General features: G+C 41.4%; 1 protein-coding gene across 1 annotated transcript in view; it reads left to right on the top strand.

Moving 5' to 3' along the window:
• Positions 1-3,973: 3,973 nt before the first annotated feature.
• Positions 3,974-26,172, top strand: part of LOC115782672 (plexin-A1-like) — a 263,180-nt gene continuing 240,981 nt past the window's right edge. The window contains exon 1 of the mRNA XM_030732999.1: positions 3,974-5,251. Coding sequence (XP_030588859.1) covers positions 4,052-5,251 — 1,200 coding nt within the window. The 5' untranslated portion in view covers positions 3,974-4,051. The remainder of the gene's footprint in view (positions 5,252-26,172) is intronic.

Below are 26,172 nucleotides of genomic sequence, written 5' to 3' on the forward strand. Positions count from 1 at the left end.
ACACAGGTACAGTCATGTGAACAAGAAAGTTTTCACAGGACTCTGTGAAAAACTGCAGTACACCTTTACTGCTTTCTTAGGAATTATGAGGGTAAGCAGCAGCCAGTTGCTGCAAATCAAATGTATTTGATTAACTGATCACCAGCAAGTGCGACCACCTCTATAAAAGCATCTCAGACTCTCCAGGCCTCAGTTAGAATGTTAAAGTTCATGATGGTCCAATGAGAAAAAGACTAAATAAGTATGGCTTATTTGGAAGGGTTGTCAGGAGACAGCATCATTTTTCTAATACCACAGCAACACAGCTTAGGTTTGCAGAGTTGCATCTGAAAAAAAACCTACAAGACTTCTCGAACAATGTCCCTTGGACTTATTGCACAGCACCAGGTTTGGTGAAAACCAAACAGCATGTCGGCACAAACACCTCATACCAACTGTCAAGCACGGTGGTGGAGGGGTGATGATTTGGGCTTGTTTTGCAGCCAGAGGATATGGACGCCTTGCAGTCACTGAGTTGACCACAAACTCCTCTGTATAGTATTCAGAGTATTCTAGAGGAAAATGTGAGGCCATCTGTCCCGATTGAAATGCTGAGAGAGCTGTGCACAAATGAACGCAAACTTCAATCTTAAATGAACTGAAGCAACATTGTAAAGGAGAGTGGGCTAAAATTCCCCCACAACAATGTGAGAGACTGATAAAGTCACACAGAAAATGATTACTTTAAGTTACTGCTGCTAACGGTGTTTCAACAAACGGTGAAAACACCCTTTTTCATAAGACTGTATCTCAAATATAAAGAAACCAATAAGCACTTTTACCACACATAAAATAAATTCACAAATCTAAAAAACAAAACAAAAAAGTAAGTGCAAAATCTGAAGTCTGAAAAATAAACACACACAATTTAATAACCACATAAAAGAGGCTAGAATTGTCAGGCTGTTTGAATTAGCATCATATGCACAACAAAAGAGGGAAAAAAATAGTTCCCCATTAGTTTGTTCTGTCCCATTTTTCAGGCTTTTTGTTTTTCTTTCATCATTTGTGAATCCACGGTCACATTTGTGGCAATTTTCCCTTTTAATAAGCACTGTTTTCTGCTTCTGATCTAAGAAAAGACTTTCAAATCACTAACTTGCTTTTTCAGTTCATGTGCTCCTCTCTCCTCTCATCTCTTTGTCCCAGTTTAGTCAAACAGCGCCTGTAATCACCAGCACTCGGCTCCGCCGGCTGCTAAAGCGATACGGCCACACAGTTCACATGTGCTGTGTGGTTTTCACTTATTTATGGAATTTATAAAGTACATCAGAGACAGTGAGACAGAAATGCTCAAAAATAGCCGTTCCTATCATGTCATTTGGTATAGTAAGCGAATGTGTATATGTTGTGTTTGTGTATACCTGTGCGGATTTTTATGTTAAAATGCATGATTGTGTATGGGCAGGTCCTTTTTATGTCACTTAGGTTTATGTGTGTGAGGCTGTTGCGGCGATGAAGTCAGTGAGGTCTGTGATAGGGTTTAGAAATGCTTTTGACCACAGAATGTATGTGTGTGTTATATGTTCACATTTTTTTGTGTGTCCAAGACGCTAACAGTGGCTGTATTGTCCTGATGGGACGGGCAACAGCATCGTCATCTGGGCCACTGTAATCATGGCTGGGCAGGAGATGAAAGACACTATTGACAAGAAGTGTCTGAGAGAAGAGAGAGAGCGGGAGAGGAATGTAATGAAAGGGAGGAATAAGGAACAGCAGCAGAAACAGGAGACGGGAATAGTTTGCTGTCCAAACTCCATTATGAAACAAGCCTTTGCTTTGTGCTCGCTATGAACTAATGAAAAGAAAATTGGGCAGTACTGTATGTGGTTAGCCTTTGAACCGCTATTTTGTTTTTGCCCCCGTTATAGGCTGTTTGACAGACGTCACACATCCTGGAAGGTAACATCTGTAAAACTAGCCTCTGGGATGCCCCACGCTGGTTTGAGGGCTGCTGTTGTAAAGTTTCGAGCTTGGGATTTTGGATGTCTCCATCTTGGTTTCTTTGAAACCAGATGTGACCGTATTTGGATGAAAGATTAGTGCTACGATGTCACCTGCTAATATTAGCGTTAGCTAGCTAGCGTGGTTAGCAAGGTGCGCTGGTAATTCAGTGTGACAATGAGATGGCTAGCAAACAAAATGCCCTTGCTGTACCGGAGAAACAGAACATCTGACTGCTTGAAGTATCTTTTAGATAATCAGCCAAATGTTGATCATAACAAAACATCTGCCACAAACCCAACTATACACAACTTTAAGCCTTAATATGTTTTAAACTGGTAAGTTATATTAAAATTCAATCCTGTAAGTTGTCATGAACAGGGAAAATCCATCTATAGAGACTAAACTGATTTTTCTATCATTTTTTTTTTTGGGCTGTAGAGTAGGACATTTTAACTTGCCATTCAAGAGGAGCTGATTTTAGGAACAAGCTGCAATTGGCAATTTTCTGAAATTTTGTTTCAGAACTTCTGCTTTGGTTTCATTTTTCAGCCATGGAGCTTGTGGCCGTGTAATGTCACTTTTCTTATCCCTTCTATGTTTTTTTTGCAGGGTTTCGATATGTCACTTACTGTATAATTTTGTATGGGCACAGTGTTGCTGGGGCAATAGTTGACCGCTATGAGAACGCTGGCAGTGAGCTGACTCTGCAGCGCTGTCAAGCAGTACAAGTGCATCCCTTCTTGAACCACACAATCATTTGCAGCGAAGTTACACACAGCAGAGGAAAGCCCTAAACCGGTGGCTTCAGGGTTTGTTAACTTGTAGACATGGATACATTTGTTTTCCCAAAGAAAAGTATTTTTAATCAAATAGTATTTGCCTATAGCCAAATGAATTAGCTCTTATATGGCAAAAATATTTTTACAGTGCAATGCATAGCGAAAAAAAAAAGATTCACTTTCTGTTATGAAAATGATTTGGTTGTTTTGGGGTAGCTTGCAGTAGGATCCTGTGCTGTGTCACCTGGTTAGGCTCCAGTGCAAAGTGCATTTTGGGATAATCTCAAGCTTCCCTTGACGCTAAACCACATAAGTGCATATAAAATGAAAGTAATGGAAAATAGATGAATGGTCCATCACCCTTTCTTTTTCCTTACTCTTTTTCCTAGTTTTCATTTATGGCAATCTTTCCAATCATCTCCACATCCACTGGTATGAAGCCAAATAGCTTTCACTTCTCTCCCTCTCACTGTCTCTTCTGCTTTATCTGCTTTGACCAGCTCTCTCCCTTTTCCCCTTTCTTTTTCAGAAGCAGGCTGCCTGTATTTCTCCGCTCTGTTTCCCCGCAGTAAATATACTTTAGGACTCTCATGCAGCCCTGCTTGTAATTTATGGATGTTTACCTGCTATCACACACCAGTGCCTCAACCTGCGTCCGTTTTTGTAAATGTATACTAAGTTTCATTCTCCGCATGTCTGTTTTATGCACATGCTACTTATGAGCACATCTGCAGGTTTTTCAAGGTGTTTATGTATTTATGTGTGTGAAAGTGCACTTTGTCTGCTGAATCCTTTAATACCTCCAGACAATCAATAAGCAGAAGAGCAATGCTTGGCCCTGTCTTCTTTTAAAAGATGCACTCCACGGAGTGGTGTGAGCCAAGAGTCGAGAAGTCAATAAAACAAAGCCGGTAGTGCCCTCATTTGTTTTGTTTTGTTTTTTTGCATTTATTTTTCAGCATGTGGTCCTCAGAGTCTGAGTCAGACTAATATTTAATGCCTTGTCATTTTGATATATTCAAATGAATCATCGTTGGCAGTTTGCTGGAAGTGCACAACTATATATTGACATTTGCGTTTGCTAAGAATTTTCCTTGTTTTTCCTTCTTTCAGGGCTGGTGGCAGACAAGGCTGAGGATCAGGGGATGAGGTTATAGAAGCAACAGCACAGAAAGGAGGAAAAAAGGAAGGGGAAGTCAATTGCTTGGAAACTCCGCTTTTGTATCATTGTACTCTGCACCCCTATAAGGCACTGACTGACCTTATAAAGGATTACACATTCACACATGCCCCCCTCCCTCCTCACCACCATGTCTTCCCACCTTAGCCCTCCCCTTCTCATCCTCCCCATCCTCTTCCTTCTACTTTCCCTCTCCATGGCTTCTACCTCTACCCCTCCTTCCTCCTCCCCCTTTCTCTCCTTCTCCCCTCCAGAAGGAGGTCTCACACATTTGGTAGTACACAACAAAACTGGTGAGGTCTATCTGGGTGCCGTCAACTGGATCTACAAGCTGTCCAGCAACCTCACCAAACTACGAAGCCACGTTACTGGCCCCGTCACAGACAACCCTCGCTGTTATCCTCCACCTGGTGTCCAGTCCTGCCCCCACGAGCTGGTGCAGACGTCTAATGTCAATAAACTCCTGCTACTTGATGCTGCCCACAACCGCTTGATTGCATGTGGGAGTACTTCCCAGGGAATATGCCAGTTCCTGCGTCTGGATGATTTATTCAAGCTGGGTGAACCCCACCACCGCAAAGAGCATTATCTATCCAGTGTGGCTGAGGCAGGCACTATGTCAGGTGTTGTGATTTCCCCAGATATTTTTGGTGGCGGAGGGAAACTCTTTGTCGGCACTCCCATTGATGGCAAATCTGAGTACTTCCCCACACTGTCGAGTCGCAAGCTAATGTCAAATGAGGAGAATGCTGACATGTTCAGCTTTGTCTACCAGGATGAGTTTGTCTCTTCTCAGCTCAAGATTCCCTCAGACACACTCTCTAAGTTTCCTGCGTTTGACATTTACTACATCTACGGTTTCAACAGCGAGCAGTTTGTGTATTACCTCACCTTACAGCTCGACACCCAACTTACTTCCCCAGATGCAGCCAGCGAACAGTTCTTCACCTCTAAGATTGTCCGCCTATGTGTTGACGATCCCAAGTTCTATTCCTACGTTGAGTTCCCCATCGGCTGCACCAAAGACGGAGTGGAGTACCGCCTGGTTCAGGATGCTTATTTAGCCCGGCCAGGTAGCCGGCTGGCACGTTCGCTTGGTATTCAGGAGCACGAGGAGGTTCTATTTACTGTATTTGCCCAGGGTCAGAAGAACAGAGCCAAGCCGCCAAAGGAGTCAGCTTTGTGCCTCTTCACAATGAGGCAGATAAAGGAGAAGATTAAAGAGAGGATTCAGTCGTGCTACAGAGGAGAGGGAAAACTCTCGCTGCCCTGGCTGCTCAACAAGGAGCTGGCCTGCATCAACTCGGTGAGTGTTTCAGACAGTAACTCCCAGAAGGGTTTTTGTGATCATAATGTGGGCTTTGTGATCATCCATACCTGTACAGATTGTCCTGCTGACATTTCCTCTTGTGATTGTATGCTTGAATGTTTTCAGTTTTCAAGTGCATTTTCGTCACTCCAGAAACTCAAACATTATGTCAGTTTTATTGTTTTTGTGAAGCTTAATTACAACTTGAGCTGAGCAGCGGTTTTGACAGCCTTTCATTACCTTGGGCCTTTCCAAAAGCACTTAAGTGATTGTAGGTTTAGGCTGTGTTAATACCAACCATGTCAGAGAAAGTTCTGTCCAGTCATTAAGCATTTACAAGAGTTTAATATTTTAATCTAGTCTTTGTTGCAATCACGCCTTTTTTAATAGATCAGGTCGATATTTTTAATTGTCAATACATGATCACTGTGAGACGTCTAGCTGGACGTAAAGAACCAACACTGACAATCATTTCTCAAACAAACACACAAACACGCAACCAATGTGTGTGAGGGTGGTAGGCAGTGGACCAAACCACTGTGAAGGATGTGAGTAAATAGTCTTTCATACCTTAAGAACTGATTTTTTGCATCTATAATTATCACAAGGGCTTTGATTCATATTATTATGAATCTAAAATACACAGTTGTGTTTTCAGTAATATATTGAAGGCGACAGCTTTCTGCTGTTCCAGAGAGGGGAAGGTCAAGACTCCCCTCCTCCTCTTGTAATTTGGGTGAGAATGGCGATATCTGAGTTTTTGTGAACTATTAGAATCCAAAGTGAACTCTATTTGAAACCCACCTTAAAGATAATCGCCACCCTGACAGGGTTAGTAAAAGCTGCTTGTGCATCCATTTCACCTTCCCTATTTGTCATGCAAGTGGAAAAAATGAATGTCAGCATATCCTTAAATACGGCAAAGTTAGAATTTCCATTTTGGCTAGGGCCAAAGCAACCAAAGCGTAGGTGCAGTTGCACATTTTGTGCCACATGGAATAGATGACGTGTCAGTGGCATTATTGCACTGAGGGAGAATGTGTGCAACAAATTTAGTATGTTTATATGATCTTATTAAGACAGACGTTATTCTAAAGCAGAATGTCTAATCTACCTGCAGTACAGTAGCCAAAGTTCCATATAGTGTCTAATGATCCATGTGAATGTACCAGATGTGGAACTAACAGACCTAAATTAGAATAAATTGACTTCTGGTTGTCAAGTACTGCAAGAAGCGCCAGCATTTGCATGAACTAGAAGGATGAAAACTTTCTTTCATCATGAATTAGCTTTAATTTTGTTGAAATACCTCCATATTTCTTTCATCTGAGCACACAACAGCTGTCTCGCTGAGTTTTTGTGGGGTGTCTTTGTTTTTTTTTTTAATTTAGGAATAATTTCATCTACAAGTAGTGGATGGCTTGTCTTTGCTCTTACTCATAGATGAGCTGGCCTGAGGGTGTCTCAGAGACACAAGTGTGTGTATGTGTGTGTTTCACCTGCTCCTGTCACCCACATGTCACGCACACTCACAGCCCTGTATCCTCATGAATAATTCACCTGGTCTCACCTTCTGTTATTCAGTCGGTGCTCCATAACACCCTGCCATAAATCTCTGAACTACTCTCCACCTCCCTGTCTCCATTTCCTCTTACCCTCTCTGCTATTCCATCTTCTCTTTCGCTCCTACGTCTTTACTCTAGTCCCATCATTAGCATAAGGATTTCTTTCATTTTGCTAACCTCACTCCCCCTCTGCTGCTCCTTTTATCTTCCTTCTTATGCTACTCCCCAACTCCTTTCTTTGTCTTTAATTTTTGACCTGTAACCTCCCTCATTTTTTTCCCTTTTTTTGCACTCTTGTTTCTTTTGGTTACCTCTACCTTCTTCTCTCTCATCCCCTTTTCTTCTCAAGCCTTTGCTGTTTCACCATCTCCCTCTGCCCTCTCCTTGACTTTCCTCTGAGTGATGAGGTATAGAGTGACTTAGTGTGTAAAGCCAGAGCCTGGATGTGATCTGAAAATACAATGCGAATAGAACAGACGATGCAGTGATAAATGGGAGAAGAGTGATGAAGAATGACAGAAAGTCAGAGTCGTGGGTTTTATGGAAGGTGGGGGCAAAGACTGGAAGGAAGCGAGAAGAGGGGGCAGGACTGAAGGAAGGAACAAAGACAGAAGGGAAGAAAAGCGAGAATGAAGCCTGGCTGAGGAGGACAGGGGTTAAATAAAAAAGTGTTACAGATATAGGAAGGCAGAAAAGGAAGACATAGAAGGCTAAGTAGTGGACCTTTTTAGCTAAACTAGCAGCTCTAGATGTGTCAATCAGTCCACCGTTATGTTAAGAACTACTGGCTGCATTGCCATTAATGAATTTCAATAACTGTTGACCAGTGGTGGGGTCGGTAATCAAAAAAAGGACAGTGTTACACATTACTCATTACTTTTCTTAAAAGTAATGCAGGCTGTTACTTAATTGCTCACCAGAGAAAGTAATTTGTTACACTGCCTGCCTTTGTTACCTGTTGAAGATCCGGCTCTGGCTGCTGGGCTGGGGTCAGCACGCCCTCAGCTTTAACACCACTGTGGGTTCTTGGCTAGCTTTGCGTTAGCGTGCTGTCTGTGCAGATGTTTGCAAAAAGCCGAAGTTGCGTTGGCAGTTTAATCCAGTTTTTTCTGTTGTGGACACAATAAAAATAAAAGTAATGTCCAAATCGCTGCTTCTCAAATGCTGCAGACCACTCGTTATTTTCCTCCTCCCTGCACACCAACTGAGATCAGTTGTAGCGTAAGTGCATATGAAGAAAAAGGGAAAACAAGAAAGTTATTAATTTTTTTTTATTTCTATCAACCCGGCATGTGAATAAGAACCTTTGTAACTCAAGTAACAACATAATTGTAACTGTGATGTAATTACTGAGTTCAGTACAGTAACTCATTACGTTACTGCTTTGATTACAGTAACACATTACTTGGGAATTCGCTGTACCAGCACTGCTGCTGACATTTTATTCAGTCCCATATCCAGATTAAAACTGGCCTGCAAAGCAGACTTTATTCCCATCAGCCCTACCTGTAATTTTCAGGAAGGGTTAATTAGCAGGTGTTAGCTAAACATATAAACTGCAACTGTTGACATAGTGCACACTGTAGGTGTCAGTCATTAGCATAACAAAACTGTCAGCTTGTGTTTGCTGTCCTCTTTGAGAATAGCTAATTAGTAAGTGTCAGCTTGCTAAACATGTTAAGCTGTAATTGTTAACATGGTGAATGTTATCTATCTGCCAATCATTACTGTGTTAGCATTGTTATAGTGAGCATGTGAGCTATAGACACTTTGATAAGTGAGTTGTTGACAGTGAAGAAACGCTATTTAAATATGTTACACAATGTTAAATTAATTTCAGATTCCAATAGTATTATTAGTGATTCTAGCATTGTTCAACCATTGGCAAGTACAAGACCTGAGATTGTTCTCATTTATTGTAGAATTTGGTAGTGCTTTATACTTTTATATGGCTTTTCGAGCTGTTGATCATGAAATGAAAATAAGATACTTTTATAAGGTATCCTAGGTGTACAAATGCTAAAAAATTCTAGCCTGTTGCTAGGTGGTTGCTTGACAATACAATGGCATTACAATATATCGTGTATAATGAAACTTTTGTAGCTATAAATTAGATGTTATTGTCATGAAATGAAAAGGATAGATTGTTTTTATAAGGTGTTATAGGCAGATAAATATTAAAAACAGGTCATTTTAGCCCATTGGTAGGTGACTGATTGGCAACATTATGAAATCATAATATCAGGCATAATTTAGATAACAACCATCAGAGGTTTAAGATGCAGCTGGGTGCCAAGTTTGGTTGCTCAGCTCCTGATTGTGTAGGAGGAGTTGGTGGCCAAAGAAACAAACACACAGACAGAGATTTTGTGTATTACAGATTTTCTTTAATATTTCAGATTAAAGATTTTGACCTCATGAGTAGACATCTCCCAATTCCCAACTCTTGCTGAGGCACAGCAACTTGTTAGTTGATGGGTACTGCAGTAGACCTGCAGAGTTTGGGTTTGTGCAGCCACTGAAATAAAAGTATCTTTGGCTTTTACACAACTAATATTATTGACAATAAACTCATAGTATGTGAAACTATGTTTGCTTTAACTCTACTGATTTAAACCAATCAGAAGAAGAAGAAGAAGAAGAAAGAGCTTTATTTGTCACATACATTTACATGCAGTGAAATTCATTCTCTGCATTTAACCCATCACACACATGGAGTATGTAGTACACACAGCACAGCATGGAGCAGGGGGCAGCCAAAGGGCGCCCGGGGAGCAACCTGGGGGGGTGGGCTTGCTCAGGGACCCACAGTGATGCCAGCCCGAGGATTTGAACCAGGGTCCTCTCAGTGACGAACCCTCTTCTTCTCCCCTAGGCCACCACTCCAGGCGTAAAAATCAGCAATGCTCACTTGTCTAAAATGCTAAATTTTAGTTGGTATTGTCATCTTTGTGTTTTATTAACTTTTTGGTCTAGATCCTCCCCCTCATGTTGTGTAAAATGTTAAATAAAAGAATTCCTCTGTCTGGTTTTGGCTACACACGAGACGGATTTGCAAATAACACTGTCATGTTGAGCATGTTATATTTGCTCATTTAATTTTCTTCGTAAAAGTGTCACAGCTGGTGAAAGACAAAAGCAACATCTCTGTCACACACCTGCTGGTGCTGTGCAAGCACCACGAGGCCTCATGAGTTTACTGTATAGGTATGCAAGTGATTATGCTAATGAGCATACAGTTACATGATTGTCCTTTATGGCCATCTGTCGTTCTCCCTGCGATCGATCAAGGTTGTGTCACAGTGGAGCTCACTCTGGGAGGTTGCTGTGATAAATTTATCATCTTGTACAGGCATGTTAGAGTTTCCTGATGGGAGCCGTGGCAGCTCGTTGCTTTTGCGCGAGTGTCATGTGGAAACTTCAACACGGGCCCGTTTGAAGAGACAAGGTCGGGTCAGTCAGTCAAAACTCTCTAACACTCCTCTCTACCTGAATTTATCTCTGTGTCTTTGTATTAAGCCCTTTTTGAAAATTATATTATTGTAATGATTTTAAAAAAATTACAAATTTTATACCTTCCACATTGCTATGACAGCAGATTGTCACTGAACACCTCTTAGGATTATAGCTGGTATATTAAGGTGGTCACAGTTATATATGCACCCAACCTCGGAGTCAAAAAATTCCAGATCTCCTCTTGCAGCTTAGGTGGTGCAATATAAATATAGGACAGAAAATCATTTGTATACACTTGACCTGTAGACTGTAGCTCATGAAATGTATAAAGTAAGAGAGCTGATGACCAACTGGAGGGAAATTCTGCCCTGCGTTTGTACTCAGATGTCCTGCCACATTTGAGAGGTTTGTTTGCTCAGTTTGCTTGCTTGCACGGTGGTAGGTAACGGTAGAATGAACATATAGTATCAGGGAACATGGACAGAAAAACAGTGATAGCGGTGAGAGAAAAGGGAAAGGGGAGAGGCAAACAGAACAATGGAGAGACAGATGGACAAAGGTTTTTTAACTTATGCCCAGAATCAGCGTGAAGGTAATTGTGGTGATACATAACCAGCCTTAAATTTGCTCATAAATGAACTCCTTAGAGGTTTATATCTTCCCTAATCTTCCTAACAGGAACTTCAAGAACTTTAAGCGGCATGACTGTTCATGATGACTTTAAAGAAATAAAATCAAACAGGGCTGAGGTGAAAGCTCACAGCCTGTCAACAAAGATTAAAACTTGTGTACAATCAAGGTTAATCTCTCTGAATTTAGCGGGACTTAAGCCACCTTCAAAATGAAGTTAACACAAAAATTATTGCTCCCTTTCATTCTCATTATTTATATACCTTTCATCCTCTCTTGTGTTATAGGTGTGACAACATCAAAGACTGGTCGGTATAGACGTACAAAATGACTCAACACACACCCACATCAATCAGAATATGCTGTTAATGCCAGTTTCAGCGTTGGCATTAAATGGGGGAACGTAGATACATTTTTTTACTGGGCTGTCACTGCAGTCTTCTTCTTGGACGGTCACCCAAAGACAGATTTACAGCAGTGCCAAATTCTTTCCATTTTTATAATGATTCCTTTAACTGGACTCTACAGCATGTCCGCTTACTGGGAAATTTTCTTCTATCACTCCCCTGACTTGAGCTTTTCAATCACTTCTTTAGCTGAGTTTGTGTTCCTTTGCCCTCGTGCTGTAGATTTTTCCACCAGACCGACTCACTAAGGTGCCGTTTACACGAAGCCGTTTTCACTGGAAACGGTGTCGTTTTGATGCGTTTCAGCCTTTCGTTTACACGATGGCGTTTCAGAAACGATCCGCGTTTACACGAGGACATGTGAAACGATGAAAACGATGTAGTTCTCATGCCAGGCCACAAGTTGGCGTTGGTTTTCTCTTTGCAAAGTTTGTTTATGCAAGACGCGCATGCGTGGAGTGACACAGTAGGTAGTGCGGCAAATTGTTCATTACTTACAAAACGGCTAATGTGAGAGGTTTTGTGTGGACCGATGATGAGGTTGGATCGCTGCTGCACACAACGCTGAATTACAAAACGGTAAAAACACAGGAAAAGCATAAGAAGCACTCGTGAATCCGCGAGTACTGTTTATCAGTTTGCGCGTGCGCGAAAAACTGTGGCCGTCGCAACCATAGTGCGCATGTGCGAGTCGAGCGTTTTCAAATCATCCCGGTTTCAAGTGTTTACACGAAAACGCAAGCCGGTGCGTTTCTGAAACGCTCCACTCTGGACCCCGTTTCTGAAACACATCGTTTTCACTCTGTTGTCGTGTAAACAGAAGGGCGAAACGCATCAAAACGACACCGTTTCAAAATGAAAACGGTCTCGTGTAAACGGCACCTAAAAGTCGAACCTTTCAGATAGTATCAGTATATTTATGCACAATCAGCTAAAACCCCTTGACCACACACCATCCACTATTCAAATAATAGTGTGACTTCCAAAAGCTGCTGGCTGGGGCAGTGATGATTTTGGCATGTCCTTTAAAAGGGTGTCATCCAAACATGCATTTTATCTGGCCATTTATAACCTTCTTCTTTTTACCAGAAATTATTTTTAAAAAGCAATATATTTAGGCCATATAGCTACTGTTGCATTCATAAAGTTTTGTTAAAGGGGACCTATTATAAGTTTCTGTTATACTTTGGCAGTGGTGGATTAATAAGTTTCAAATAACGAGATCAGCTTTTGTGCAAATAATCCCCGTACACCAAAAGGTCAGGCTTCAGTCTGCTCTAAACTCGCTGTTTCTGACAGCTCTTTCTACCCTTGGCTCTCTGTGATGTTAGTGAGAATGGATACTCTTAATGAGGTCAACTCAGGGAGCCAATCAGAAGAACGTTTGCTTAAACGTAAAAAGGAAGGGGACTCACATGGCTTGTTTCGGAGAGTGGGTGAGCTGAGGGCCTGCAGCAAGGCTCGGTATAAGAAATAGAAGAATGCTTTTGAATGGTGAATCATGCAACGCTACAAAACTTCTTCAAAAATCTCATTTGTATGTTTGTCCTATAGCTCGACACCAAGATAGGTGCGTCTCGAACTGCAGGTCTCTCCCCGCGCATCGTTATGTCCACTCATTATCAGGAAGAGGCCAGTGTTGGTCCTGTGGGAGTTAAACTGAGTGGTGGGTGACCTTCTCTGGCTGTGGGCTGGAGTCCAGCTCTACAGCTCTGTGAGCAGCCCGACCCGGCAACGCTACAGCCTTAGCATGACTAATGAGACTGATTCAGACAGAGAGGGGGAGAGATACTATCCTCTGTGTGTATATATGTGTGTGTTTAAGGCTCACTTTATCTCCATTTTTGTGCATCTCCCCCACTTTGTATACTTCTCTGAGTGCTCATTTGTGTGTGTGTGTGTGTGTGTGTGTATGTGCCCACATCTTATCCTGGCCTCCAAAGAAGCAGGACAAAACAACAGTGAAAACAAACAGAGGAAAATGGCCTGATAATAAGAGTGTGCAAGTGTGCGTGCACGTGAGTCCGCACTGTTTGCAAAAAACAAGGTGGACGTCAGTGGCAAAATTGCCTGCAGAGAGCAAGAAGACTCCTCTATTGTTAGTGCTCCCTTTCTCTGCCTGCATCTACCTCTATCTTTTCTCCCTCTCTTGCTCGCGCTGTCTCTATTTTTCTCAGAGCATAATAGTGTTTATTAATATTTATCAGTGTTGATCACTGCTGGCCAGGATTATAGTCTATTTCTGTGGCATTTTGTATTCTGTCTTCCAGGCGGCTGGTGACTAAGTGTGCGCATATGTATTTGTGTCCATTCACTGCTTCATTCTCTCCCAATCTCTCCATTGTATCTTTAGTCTCATTAACGTTGGGTCTCAATGGGTGGATCATCTGCATCGCATCAGTCTTTGGGCCAACTGGGTGGGGAATATCAAGACTCTAATGGCTGTACTTATATTATGCAGACTAATATTATCTTAATATTTGATGTAGAAACATTATCTATATTATGGTTTATTATAAAGCATAATACACATTTGTCAGTGGTGAAGTGGGAATGGTAGAACTTCCATTCTTTTTAGCAAATACAGTGTTTTGTACTTGAAGCACTTTCATTTGGTTCTAGTTAAGCAGTCAGACTGTGATATTAACTGAATATTAATAGAAAAAACTAAGAAGTCTGAGTCCCAAAGGGCATTCAGCTAAAAAAAAAGGATTCACTAAGCTTAAAATTATTTTGTGTGCACTATTAAGAAGCGTTGAAGCTAAAGAGTTAAAAAGCAGCCTGTAAAACATATATCAATATAATGTTTTTTTCTTTCAGAATCTTAGTTCATTTTGGAAAAAAAAAAAGAGGAAGCATTAAATAAGCTTGGTAATTGAAATTAATTGTGTATTGTGATACCAAATGTTTTGCTGTTGTTTTGTTGTCAATGAGCCTCAAGCTAATTTAGCTAACTGGCTGAAAGCCAAGTGTGTGCAGTACTGAGTCGACTTACTAAACAGCAACTTGCTGAAGATCATGAGTGTAGTTAGACTCAACCAAAACACTAACGTCTGAAACAAAATAAGACACCTTAAAATGCACAGAAGTGTCTTTTTTTTAAACATATTTTCAGGGAGTATTCAAATTGGGTTTACGGGGGTCAGAAATATTCATAACGCTGGTTCTTTTTGGGGGTAAACAAGGCCAAAGTTGTGTGACAGTCCACTTTTCAGTAATAATAATTAAAAAAAAACCCCACCCATGGGTTTCATAAAGAAATGGCACTCACTTATCATTATGACTCACACCAGCAAGTGGTCAGCCAAAAGTCGCTTAGTGTCTTTCACCAACTTTTCAGCCCTTGACTTGTTAAGTTCCATCGATTATTAGACTGCCATTCGCATACAGTATAGCCTGGATCCTGATCATTTCCTAGCAAAGCACAGAACATAGAAACCCAATGTTAAAGTCCGGATAAAGTCACAAAATGGTTTCCAAAGAGCCTCTCACAGTGAGAGTGGTCGGCACATAGTAAAGCCAAAGGGCCAAATTTAACTCATCAGTCTCTTTGCATTGAGAAGTATTGTAAAAAGCCTGGCTGGAGAGGCTGAACATTTGACTCTGTGGAGCTGAGTGGGGCAGGAGCAGCGTGTGTTAAAAGTTGGCTGCAGCTCGAAACAGAATTTCATTTTGTTGTGTTTTGCTTGTTTTGCTTTTTTAGGGATCGGACTAAGAGTCAGTTCATTTATTAGGCGGCTAGTGACGACCAAAAAAGAAAAAAAGCACCCCAGCATTTGCCAGCTACTGCTACACTTAAAAAAACCAAGATTAATGAACCATAAATTATTCAGATCCAGAATCTATCACTGTTTGAACTGTAGGTAGTTCACCACTGTGTCTACGCTCAAAGTGAAGACATGAAATATTATAATGCAGTTTATTATGAGCTGCTCCACAGTAATGGGACATAAATGTGTTCTACAAAAAGAACTCTGCAGATTGGTTTGCCTTATTTTGCTGCTGTTGACAGTTTGTAGAATAGCAGGTGACATAACTCTGAGAGGCCAGAGGTAGAACGTCTCCTTTGTGTTAAAAAACTCAAGTTTTTTTTACGACTCTGTGGGAGACTAAGTGACTTGGAAAGAGATTCTTTTACAGCGCAGTGATAAATACAGGCGGCGTAGGGGTGAATCGCTGTCAAATGCTGTCTAGAATACAGCCCATTGGGGGAAGTACTTTTTGATGAGGTGCACTTTTCTCTCCTGCCTTTTAAGACGTTTTGATGCATGACGCAGCAAAATGTTAGATACCTCGAGGCATTTTAATGAATTCAGCCGTAATACTTCCCCTTATGTTTTTTTTTCTGTCGTGGTATTTTCTGCTTCAGGCTGAGTCACGTGGACCCCCCCGCAGCCCCGCTGTGAAATCTCCTAATTTATATTAATTCTAAATGGGGAAATTCTCAGATCCAGCTACAGTATGAATGGTGCCCGTTAACTAAACTTAATGCACAGTGGTGTTCATTGTTAAGTGTACCTCATGACAAAGTGGATTAATGGCTGCTGTGGCACTCATGAGCGTGTGAGCTTGTTACGGATTTGGAGTGTTTGGAGCTTGTGACTGCTTAGCCTCAAAGCTGTTTGAGTTGGATCTGAAGTGACCTTTTTCTCAGAAACTCACCAGCAGATTTCCGAGTTGACGCAGAAATATCAACAGTGAAACTGCAGTTTAAGAATTAGATTACAAAAGGCTGGAAACAACTTCACCAAATACTCCGCTGAGAATAAAAAACAACAACAACAAAACAATTCTCCTATTAGCTATTTAACTGGGTCAAAAAGTCAACAGCTTCCTCCCTTTTAATGCAAACCTCTGGTGGTCATCCAGGGCTCAAATCAATGCAACACATTCACAAAACGCTGACCTGCAGCATCTAATGAAGAGCATAATTATTTATTGATGGGCATTTGTGCTTTCTCGTGTTTGCACGGGTTTATCACAGACGTCTGCGCATGCATGCGTGTTTGTGCAACCGCATTCATTCATTAATACATATTCGTGTCTTCTATTATTCATATACTGTATGTGTAAATGCAAAGGCTGTGTTTGTGCACATACGGGTTCACAGCAGTTTTTCCCAGCTTTGTTTGGATTTTCCTGCCAGCGACTCAGCGGGCTCTGCGAGACGAGATAAAAACTTAAAGACGTCCCTCGGCGCCATCCTTTTTTTTTTGTGTGTGTGGGTATGGATGCGCGTACGCACACGAGACAGTTAGCTCAATCCACACAGGTCTAAAATCCATTTTGCCTCTAGTTATTCGATTTTCACTTTATGTGTGTTAAACTTAAATATTCACTCACAGCATGTCTCAGAAATATTTGGTTGAAGCTGAAGCTGGAACCTCTTGCTAAAAAAAAAAAAAAAAAAGAGGTTGTATTTGAACACAGAAACTATTAAGAACTACAGCTCGGTGCAAACTTTGGAGTCAGCAGTGAGTCAACTTGTTTTTTTCACAGATAGCAGTCAATATTTTTGCTCAAATGTGACTCATCTGCAGTTTTCTGCAGGTCATATTTAGCTTTGAGTGGTGGGTGTCAGGGGGAGTCTGGGTGGTCCGCACCCCAGATATGTCGTGACACTCGGGCCTCTCAGCGCCATCCTATGACTTGTGGGTCACATCAGGCCCTTTCAACACCTGTGACCTTTAACCTGTGTCAACCCTGGCTCATAACATTTGGGCCATGTTTGGAACACACAGTGATGGCCAGTGCTGTAACTGAGCCATAAGCGCCAAAAGTAGCCCAGATTAGGCCCAGATGTGTCTGTTTCCTGGCTGGCTCACATCATATCACGCTTACTCACGAGGGCAGAATTAGTACACAGCTGAAGACTGAACCCACTTATTTGGGAATCAGTGACTTTTCTTGTCCCAAATGCATAATTACATCTAATCTAGCCCCTAAGTTATCCTTGATGCACCACGGTCACAAAGGGCCTTTTAAAATCCAGTTCCTCTTGACAGCAGAGAAATTATCTCTGATCCCAAAAATGATCAGCAGGCACATTTATCATTTGAGGCCATTAAAAAAAAAAAGCCTTATTCCAAATACATTGTTAAAATCATTTGGTGTCATGATATTAAATGTGTGTATCCAAAACCACCAAAATTTACCTCCAGTTTCTTCTTTATTAAGTTTCCGGTCGTGCGTGAAAGATGACCAGAGGCATTGTTGTATAAAGTTTTATGCCGGGGCTTCTAGTAGATGCAGTTACAGTATGTACTTGTGACTGGTCCCTGAGATGTATAACTCACATGCTCCAAAGGCTCTGTGCTGCAATGCTTAAAAGTTTTTGTTCTACAAAGTTTGTGATGTGCCATCTTTATATATATATATATATATATATATGCATATTCATTGCAAGACAGCCAAAAACAACAGATTTGTGCTCACTCGTAATTCTGTTAAATTGTGCAGAGCATGCCATTTCATTTCGGTCTGGTTGTACTGCCATGTGCATGAATGCGTGCAGTTGAAGCCATGTGCCTTTATTTTCAACTTGTGTTGCTCCGTGTCAGTCGGTGCCTGCCGCTCTCACCGTACAGCGGCACAGTATTTTACAGGCTCTCATATTTGGGTGAATTTCTGTAGAGGTCTGTAATAATTGGATTATGACTGTCAGGGAAGGCTTTAGTTCAGATTACACAGATTTTAGTGTGCAGTGCTCAGATGGACAGAATGGCTTAAAGAGCATCATCTGGCTCGTGTTACTTAGAAAGTGCATTTTGGCAAATTCACAGATGTGATGTTTGCCTACATTTGGTAAATGTAGGCCAAGAGTAGCAGATGCACTCTGTAATCCAAAAGTGTAACAGTATCTGTCCGTCTGTTGGTGTAGACATCTGTGATGTCCTAATAAAGTTTTCTGGCCCCAAAAGTCCTTAAATATTAGATACCAGCCAGTCCTCATGCAGCCCACGACTATTCACCTCAGCACAGCTTGGCAGAGCTGCCCAGTGCATTCTCAAGCTTAAAAATGAGAGAAAATAAGCCATCAAAAATATTATTGTGCCAAAAACCTTTGTGAAATACTGATTATTATCCTGCAAATAGAGAGAATAGGTGTAACTCAATGATCCTAACACTGAAGGTCCTGTTTCAAAAATATTAAGTTGGCGCATTTCATTTCTGAAGATGAAAATTCGGTTGCCTGCACAGAGCACACAAACATCCCACAGAACTTATGCTAATTAACAGCAGCTGACATGACCTGCCAGTGGTACCGTCTTTACCGCTTAAAGCATCTCTGTGATTTCAGATTTTAGACAGTCTGTATTTTATTCCATTTCAGGTGCGCAGACTCAAACTCACTCATATTGTTCCTGCTGTTGTTCTGAAGGAATACAGCTTTGCAACAGAAACGCTGATGGGAAGCTGATGCATGAAGCTGATACGGACAAAAAAGATGTTGGCATTCAGCGCGGTATCAACCCCAGCAGTGTTTCTCAGAGGGGGGAACAAGTACCCCCAGGGCTGCTTTTGAGAGCTACAGAACGTACTTAATATCTTTTTAAAAAGTCAATTTAAAAAAAAAGAAAGTATATTATTAATGCATGATTCGTAAAAGATTTTTAACTGATTTGCATGAAGCCAGCACACCTTCATTGATGCCTCAGCACAAAACATCACCAAGTTGGTTTTCTAAAATAAATTTCCTGACATTAGGATCTAAGAAGGGTTTCTCGTGCCTAAAGCTAAAAGTAACGCTAAAGGGGGTCCATCATCTAAAAAAGAGAAAACTGTTCACAGACATTTGCAGATCAATCTGAATACCTACATAGAATTTAAGTCATGTAAACCAGTATATACATAATTACATGGATTTCTGACTTTGTATTTGGCTCAAATGATAAAAGATATGTAGTCTTGATGTACCAGATACCAAAATCATACTTTTCATCTTAAAACACAGACGATAAAAACCAAAAATACACACAAGTTTTTAGGATTGCATGTTGTATTACAGTACAAATATCACCAAAGATGTAATTACACATTTTCAGCAGGCAGTGTTGAAAATATGCACGACTGCTGTCAACAAATCTACTGTGCCAAAAAACAAAAACCAAAAAAAAACAAACCCAAAAACACATGCCTGGCTGGAACGTTCCATGTGGAATTAGCTCAGCCGATGGCAGAGGGTATCTGGGGTAAAGCGAGCTGCTGTCCCACTGTGGCACATTAACCTATATGGCCAACTGACACTCAAGTGTTGGATCCTAGCCCTCTCTTCCCACAGATCTGTCTCAGTCTCTACGGGATTTCTCTGCTCTGTACGTTTTGTTTTGCTTCACACCTTCATGAATTTATGACCCAGAAAAGTTTCCCAGTGGGGATCAGTTCCTCACAATTGCAGAGACTAGCGGGGATTTCGAACGCGCCTTGTTTTTGAATTCACCAGGGCACCACTTAAAGCAACGGGACTAGCGCTCGTGATTCAGCCTCTTCGTTTAAAACTCCGCAGTTAAAACTAATTAGCCCAGAAGTGTGTTTCGAGGTGTTTTAAAGCGCGCTGAAGTCGATGGGGCTTCCCGCGCGCATGGATTCTTGCACGAAAGAGTCGGAAAATGGAAGAAGGGGTGGCTTTAGAGGGGAACTTAGTGGAGTATTTCCAGAGCTGTTCAGATAATTTCACATTGTGTTTTCATTGCTATGCTTGGGCACATTGTGCAGATGCTGTTACTGAGGAGAGTAGAGTGCAGAAAAAATGAAGAAGCTGGAAATTGGGCAATGATGCGAGCTTTTCGACAGAGTACAAAACATGATGCAGTGTCAAACGCAGACAAACAAACCCTTCAACAAGTTTACACTTAAGGATCGCAGGTCAGTCAAGTGTTGCAGGTTTTTATGGGAGTTGTGTTTCAGCTTTTTTTTACTGCCACGCTGGTTTTATTTGAGGGGGGGGGGGGGGGGGGGGGGGGGTGGGGTTTGGGGGGGGGCAGTTGAAAGAAACGGAGAAAGAAAGAAAGATTTCTAAAAAAAATGAGTGAAAACAACAAGGGGAGCACATAAGATTCAAGTAAGGGTGCAGAATAATGAAGCGGCAGAGAGCGAGGAAACTGTGTGGAATAAATCTAGCTGTGAAATAAACGCTGATCTCTTGGCATCCCGGCTATTCCACTGACGCTGACCTGTGAGGCTGAAGTTTCTCTCGCCCTCCCTCTCTCTCTGTTTCGCCTGCAGCTTTTTGTTCCACCAGAGCACATCTCCTTGCTGCCAGGCTCTCCCTCCATCCCTCCATTAATACTCCTCATTTCATCCAAGCCAAAACAACAGATGCTGAAATGTCGAAGTGCCTTCCCTCTGCTCATGGACTCACAGAAAAGTGGAAAAAAAAAAAATGAAAACATATTTTCTTTTCTTTTTAAAAGGCCGGTGACGTTTCGTTCCGCATGTAAAAAGTAGGATGCCGTGTAAATGATCTGCCTTTTTTGTTAATATGAAGTCAGCAGCTCAATGACCCCCCCCACCCCCAGGTGCTGCTACAGTGTGTAGTGGATGACTCAGCATGATTTGCCTGGGGTACATTTGGAGTGTGTTTTTTTGCAGATTATCTGACAGATAATGGAAATTGTTCTCCCTTTTTTATTTTTTCTGGACTGGAAACATCTATTGCAGTAGTATTAGTTTGGGTATTATTACTTCCAGTAGTGAATCACTGAAACTTAACTTAAATGCAATACCTGCCTCCCAGAGCATTTGTGTGAAAAAAGAAAAGTCATTTAATTATGATGGTAGTTATTTTTTATGTCATGGAGCATCCATGTTTACATATATTTTTACATATAGTTCTCTTCCTGCCTTTGCAGGAAAATTTCTCCATTCCTTGGCACTTTATCCCAAACAACCATTGATCAGTTGACTAACACAAAATGTGGATTATATATTGAAGCATTTTTGTGCTCATTTTCCTCATGTTTGTCCTTGAATGCAAGCTACAAAAGCAAAAGCTGCAAACAAAAAGAGGACCCTTTTATCAAAATCATATACTGCGTATAAAAGATGCTTGCAGCCACTGCGACATCACCCGGAGGGTTATGAGCTTCTTAATTTTTCCCCCCTCCGTATTGGTTTTTGGAGCCAGAAGTGACCGTATTTAGCTGGAGTGAATTACTAGCTTATGCTTCCAGGCGTGGTTAGCAGGCTGCATCTGTACACCTTGACAGCTGCTAATAAGTGCTAAATTACATACAAATAAAATGCTAGAATATCACTCACAGACCTCTTGGGTGTTCTAGCTTAGACAGGTTACTCTTTTAATAATTCCATGAGAAACTGACCAAAAGACAAACATGGTGAAGTGGTTTAGTAACTCGAACTGAACTTCTAGCAGAGAGCCAGTGGTTACAGCTGCCTGTGACAATGAAATATAACTTACACAGATTGTTTTTTGTCAGCCTTGGTGGGTGATGAACAGAGAGAAATCATTTATGTCTTTTTGTAACTGGTCCTATTGCAGTGTTGTGGCTGTTATCCCCAAACTGGGGTGCTGTCAGTATACTGTTCAAAAATTCTCAAGGCTGAGCGTCAGTGTTTTGGAATATTGGCACAAAAACTAGTTGTGACAAATTAGTCTTTGGTATCTTGTGCTTATCTAATTAGATTAGTTGTTATACCAACTGCAGTAATAGTGCATGTGCATGTGACAGCATGCATGCGTGTGTGTGTGTGTGGGTGTGAGATGCAGATGCTCATAGTTCTGTTGCCATTAGAGCAGACTGCTCTGCCAGATGTCTATACGAAGTCCACTTTGTGTGTGTGTGTGTGTGTGTGCGTGCGTGTGTGTGTGTGTGTGTGTGTGCGTGCGTGTGTTTGTGTGTGTGTGTGTGTGTGTGTAGGTTTTGTCTGTGTATTTGTGCATAAGCAGGTCAAGGATTCAAGTGTTCCAGTCTGGTAGACAGATGTTGAAGATCCCCACTGCACCCCCTCCACTGTCACACAAATACACAGTCTTTCTCTTTGCTTGTTTGTCATATGCACTGACAAACACACACACACACACACACACACATGCACTCTCACTCATTAACAACCAATTAGAGAGCAGATATTGGCTCAGTGGGGAAACCGAAAGGCCAACCATTGCAGTCCTCTGCTTCCAACGCCAAGCCACAACAAATACCTGGATGCAGGCCAGGGTAGTGTGTGTGTGTGTGTGTGTGTGTGTGTGTGTGTGTGTGTGTTGTTTACTTCTGGTTCCTAAGTTTGGCAGTCACATCTCATCCCCTTTCTTTATTAAAAAAGACACAGACACACTAACCTCACATAATTAAGTGCATTTTTTCGCCTCCGCAAGTCTTGTTGTTCATTGCATCAGCCGGCATGTCTCAGTAGTACAAATCTCGCTTCGACATTATCTTTCTCACATGGGAAAGAGGCACGAACTGTGTTTAACATACACATACACACACTCACAGAAACACATGCACGCACATGCGCGTTCTCCATGGGATTGGAGCGATGTGTTTATGCCAGTGTTGGATGAGGAGATGCTTGAGGCATTAGGCTCTCTGGAGAGCATGTTGACAACATCTCTCTCTCCCCCTTTCAGTTTACCTCAATCACTGTCTCTCACTTGCTCGTTCCCTCCCTCATCCTCTCATTTTGATGAGATTTTTTAGTGTTCCCTTACATCTCTGCAAATGAGTCAAATTTGAAGAAGACAATCTGCTCACAATTTAAGTTGATTAGACAGCTGTTGATGCTTCCACTCTCAGTTAGTTACCCAGAGAAAAACGAGAGGGAAAGAAACATTAGTGTGGATTTGAGCACACCGCCAGTAAAGGAACAGTTCCTGCAATGTCCACCAAGTTTCCTGATCCTAAAAGGATTCTTGGAAAACACATAGACTGTATATAAATGATGGACGTAGGTTCTGGTTAAGTGAATACAAAGTGAAAATGCCTCAACATTGAAATCTTTGTAATGGACAGCAGAGCGCAGTCATGTGGTTGTGAAGAGAAGCCTGAAAATATAGAAGCCAAGGGGAAAACAATACTACAGCTCACGTGACCTATGACCTTAATAAATACTTTATTAAAGACTTTATGACTTTAGCCACAGCCATCTTTCAAGTCTCGCTGAACACAACATGAACATGTAAATTAGCAAAAACACTCAGCTTGAGGTTTCGGAGTGGGACTTCACCAACCAGTGAGTGTGTGTGTGGGGGGGTGGGGGTGGGGGCTATGTACATCTTTTATTTACAGTTTATGGAGAAAATAATTACCCATGTACCTGGTTTCAGACTTAACTGAAGAGGGTCTGAACATGCCTGAAATAGACCCCAGATTCAAATATTGGTTAACTCACACAGACACAAGTAGAGGAAAAGCTCCACGACTAGCAGCAGCACGTTCTCCCGCTGCTTACTGACCAGCTGTGAATAAAAATTTCCTTCTGAGAGTCGATGGAAAGTCGCAGCAAAGGAGCTGTTCACGCTTCAGAGCGTGGCTGCAGCTCACACTGACTGGTGCTTCTCATTTATTAGCATTCCAAATCTATAAACATGCTTTTCTCTGAAAAGCAAATACTCTTTTTCACAACTTTTGAAAAACTCAGAAATTTATTTTACAAAGCTTACAGTTATTCTGAAGGTAATTCTGGAAACTATTCAGTCCACTGCACAAGAAGAAAACCCTTTTTTTTGTACTTGTTTTTTTCATCCAAACAAAGATTGTTGCCAATTACTACCTAGGCAGGAAAGAGAAATGCAATAAGTCTTTTTATTATGCAGTAGATGGAATATTTTTTTAAATTGTTACACAAGTCTATCAGGAATCTGAAAGCACCATTGGTACAATAATAAAAGTTGTAAAATTATTTTTTTTAAGCATCCCTATTTTCTCTTTAGGAGAACTCATGTTAATATAATTCTAACACATGTGAGGGAGAAGCTGATTAAAACTTGATTATGGAAATACTTGAATTCATTTTCTGTTAAAGAAATAGTTTATTCAGTTCTACTTCACACATCAGCTTTTTCTTCAGGAAGGAGAAAACACACTGTGATGGTTATGCTGTACATCGTGGTCCTGCTAGGTCCGTTCTGAGAACCAAAAGACCTGTTGCTGAAGAAGTAGACCTAAAAATTAGGAGCACGGCCATCGCGACTTCTGGGTTTGTTTGTCTTAAACTGGAGTCAACTACAAATACAATACATCAAATGTATCTTGGTGTGCCTGTCAAACATTTTCACTGTGTGCGACACTAAAATGTACATTTTAAATACAAGGTTTTACAAAATAAAAGCAGATGCTGCAGGCTTAAGTCTGCAGAGAAAAGTAAGCGCATAGTCAGAAAAAAGGCAAAGGACAAACAGAAGGGAACTGGAACAGTTTTATGATTTGTGATTGTGTGTGTGTGTGTGTGTGTGTGTGTGTGTGTGTGTGTGTGTGTGGTCGGGGGGGTGGATGGGTTCACTGTAGCTGTGGTAAAGCTGGTAACATGTTCTTCCCAGTGCTGCATACTTTCAAACCACAGTATGCCTCTGCTGCTTTTTTCTCTCCCATAGTTAATAGGCAGTTTACAGGACTGAATCTAAACTCTCTCTCTCTTTGTCTGTCTTCCTGGCTTGAGGCTCATTAGTGGCGACAAGAGTGCTGTTGACCCCTGAGCCGTCCCCCATGTCGCTCCTCCCTATCTCCCCTCTTCTGTCCTTTTTTCCCTCTCTCCATCTCCTTTCCCTTTTCCCTTATCTCACTTGCCCCACTCTTTCCCTCATCACCCCATCATCATTCACCCAGCAAGAGGTTGGCAGGGGTCTACGTCTGTGTGTGTGTGGGTGTGTGCGTGTGTGCGTGTTGCCAGGAGCCAGCGAGTGCCTGTGTACAGCAGAGGTCTTTGGTAAGGACAACACAGGGGACTCTGTCCTTGTCTAACTCCCTGGAAATAGAACAAAGGTGTGTGCTTGTGTGTAATAATGCTATGTACAGTATGAGCTATAGCTAGTAATAATAATAGCATGGTCAGAGGTCCACCAGGGTAACAGGGACAAGCTATACAGACCTTATAAAAGCACCAAAAAAAGACTACAGCAGGTCACCTTATGTTAGGCACACGTGAAGGATCGTCGCACTGATTTACATGAAATGTGCTGTAATCATCCAGGTAAGGATACTAAATTAAACCTTTAACATGAAAAATTCACCACATATATGGAAGACAGGGACAATCTTTAAGTATACACGGGAGTGAAATTAGATCTGCAGTAAAAACCTGCAGTATTATATAGTAAAGCTAAAGTCAAGCCCTGGCATCACAAACATCAGATTTTTATGATGAGATATTGAAACTAATGCACTTTTAAGATTTTGGCTGGTTATATAAAACTCAGTTCTGACAGAACTGATGCTAAAGCAGCAAATACAATACTTCTTTAGCAGTTGTGTTTGTATTATTGTGACCATTCCTGGAAAACATTTTAATGAAAGGTATTTTTCTAAACCCTGAAATCCATAATCTTGCGCTGCCATTGCAAAGCAGTACCATGCTGCTCTTACTGATAACCTATCCCATGAAGGGAAATTTCTATTGGGATGTACTGGTGTCTTCCAGGATGATAACATCCATGGGGCACAAGTTTAAATGTGAAAATCACGTGAATACTACGGCCCTGGAAGTGACCGGATCCTAACCAAATCAATCATGGGACAAGTGTGTTACACAGCGCTCTGTTCACCTCAGTGTCGCATCATAAATTCAGGGGTGCGACTTTAGTGTGAAGTCCGTCCGATCAGATGAGATCACCACTGAGGTGTTTTCTCTTCACATGCTCTCTGTCAAGACTGTGTCGGTTACTTTGTTTCAGTCTAATTGA

The sequence above is a fragment of the Archocentrus centrarchus genome, chromosome 7, assembly GCF_007364275.1.
Source record: "Archocentrus centrarchus isolate MPI-CPG fArcCen1 chromosome 7, fArcCen1, whole genome shotgun sequence".
Lineage (NCBI taxonomy): Eukaryota > Metazoa > Chordata > Actinopteri > Cichliformes > Cichlidae > Archocentrus > Archocentrus centrarchus.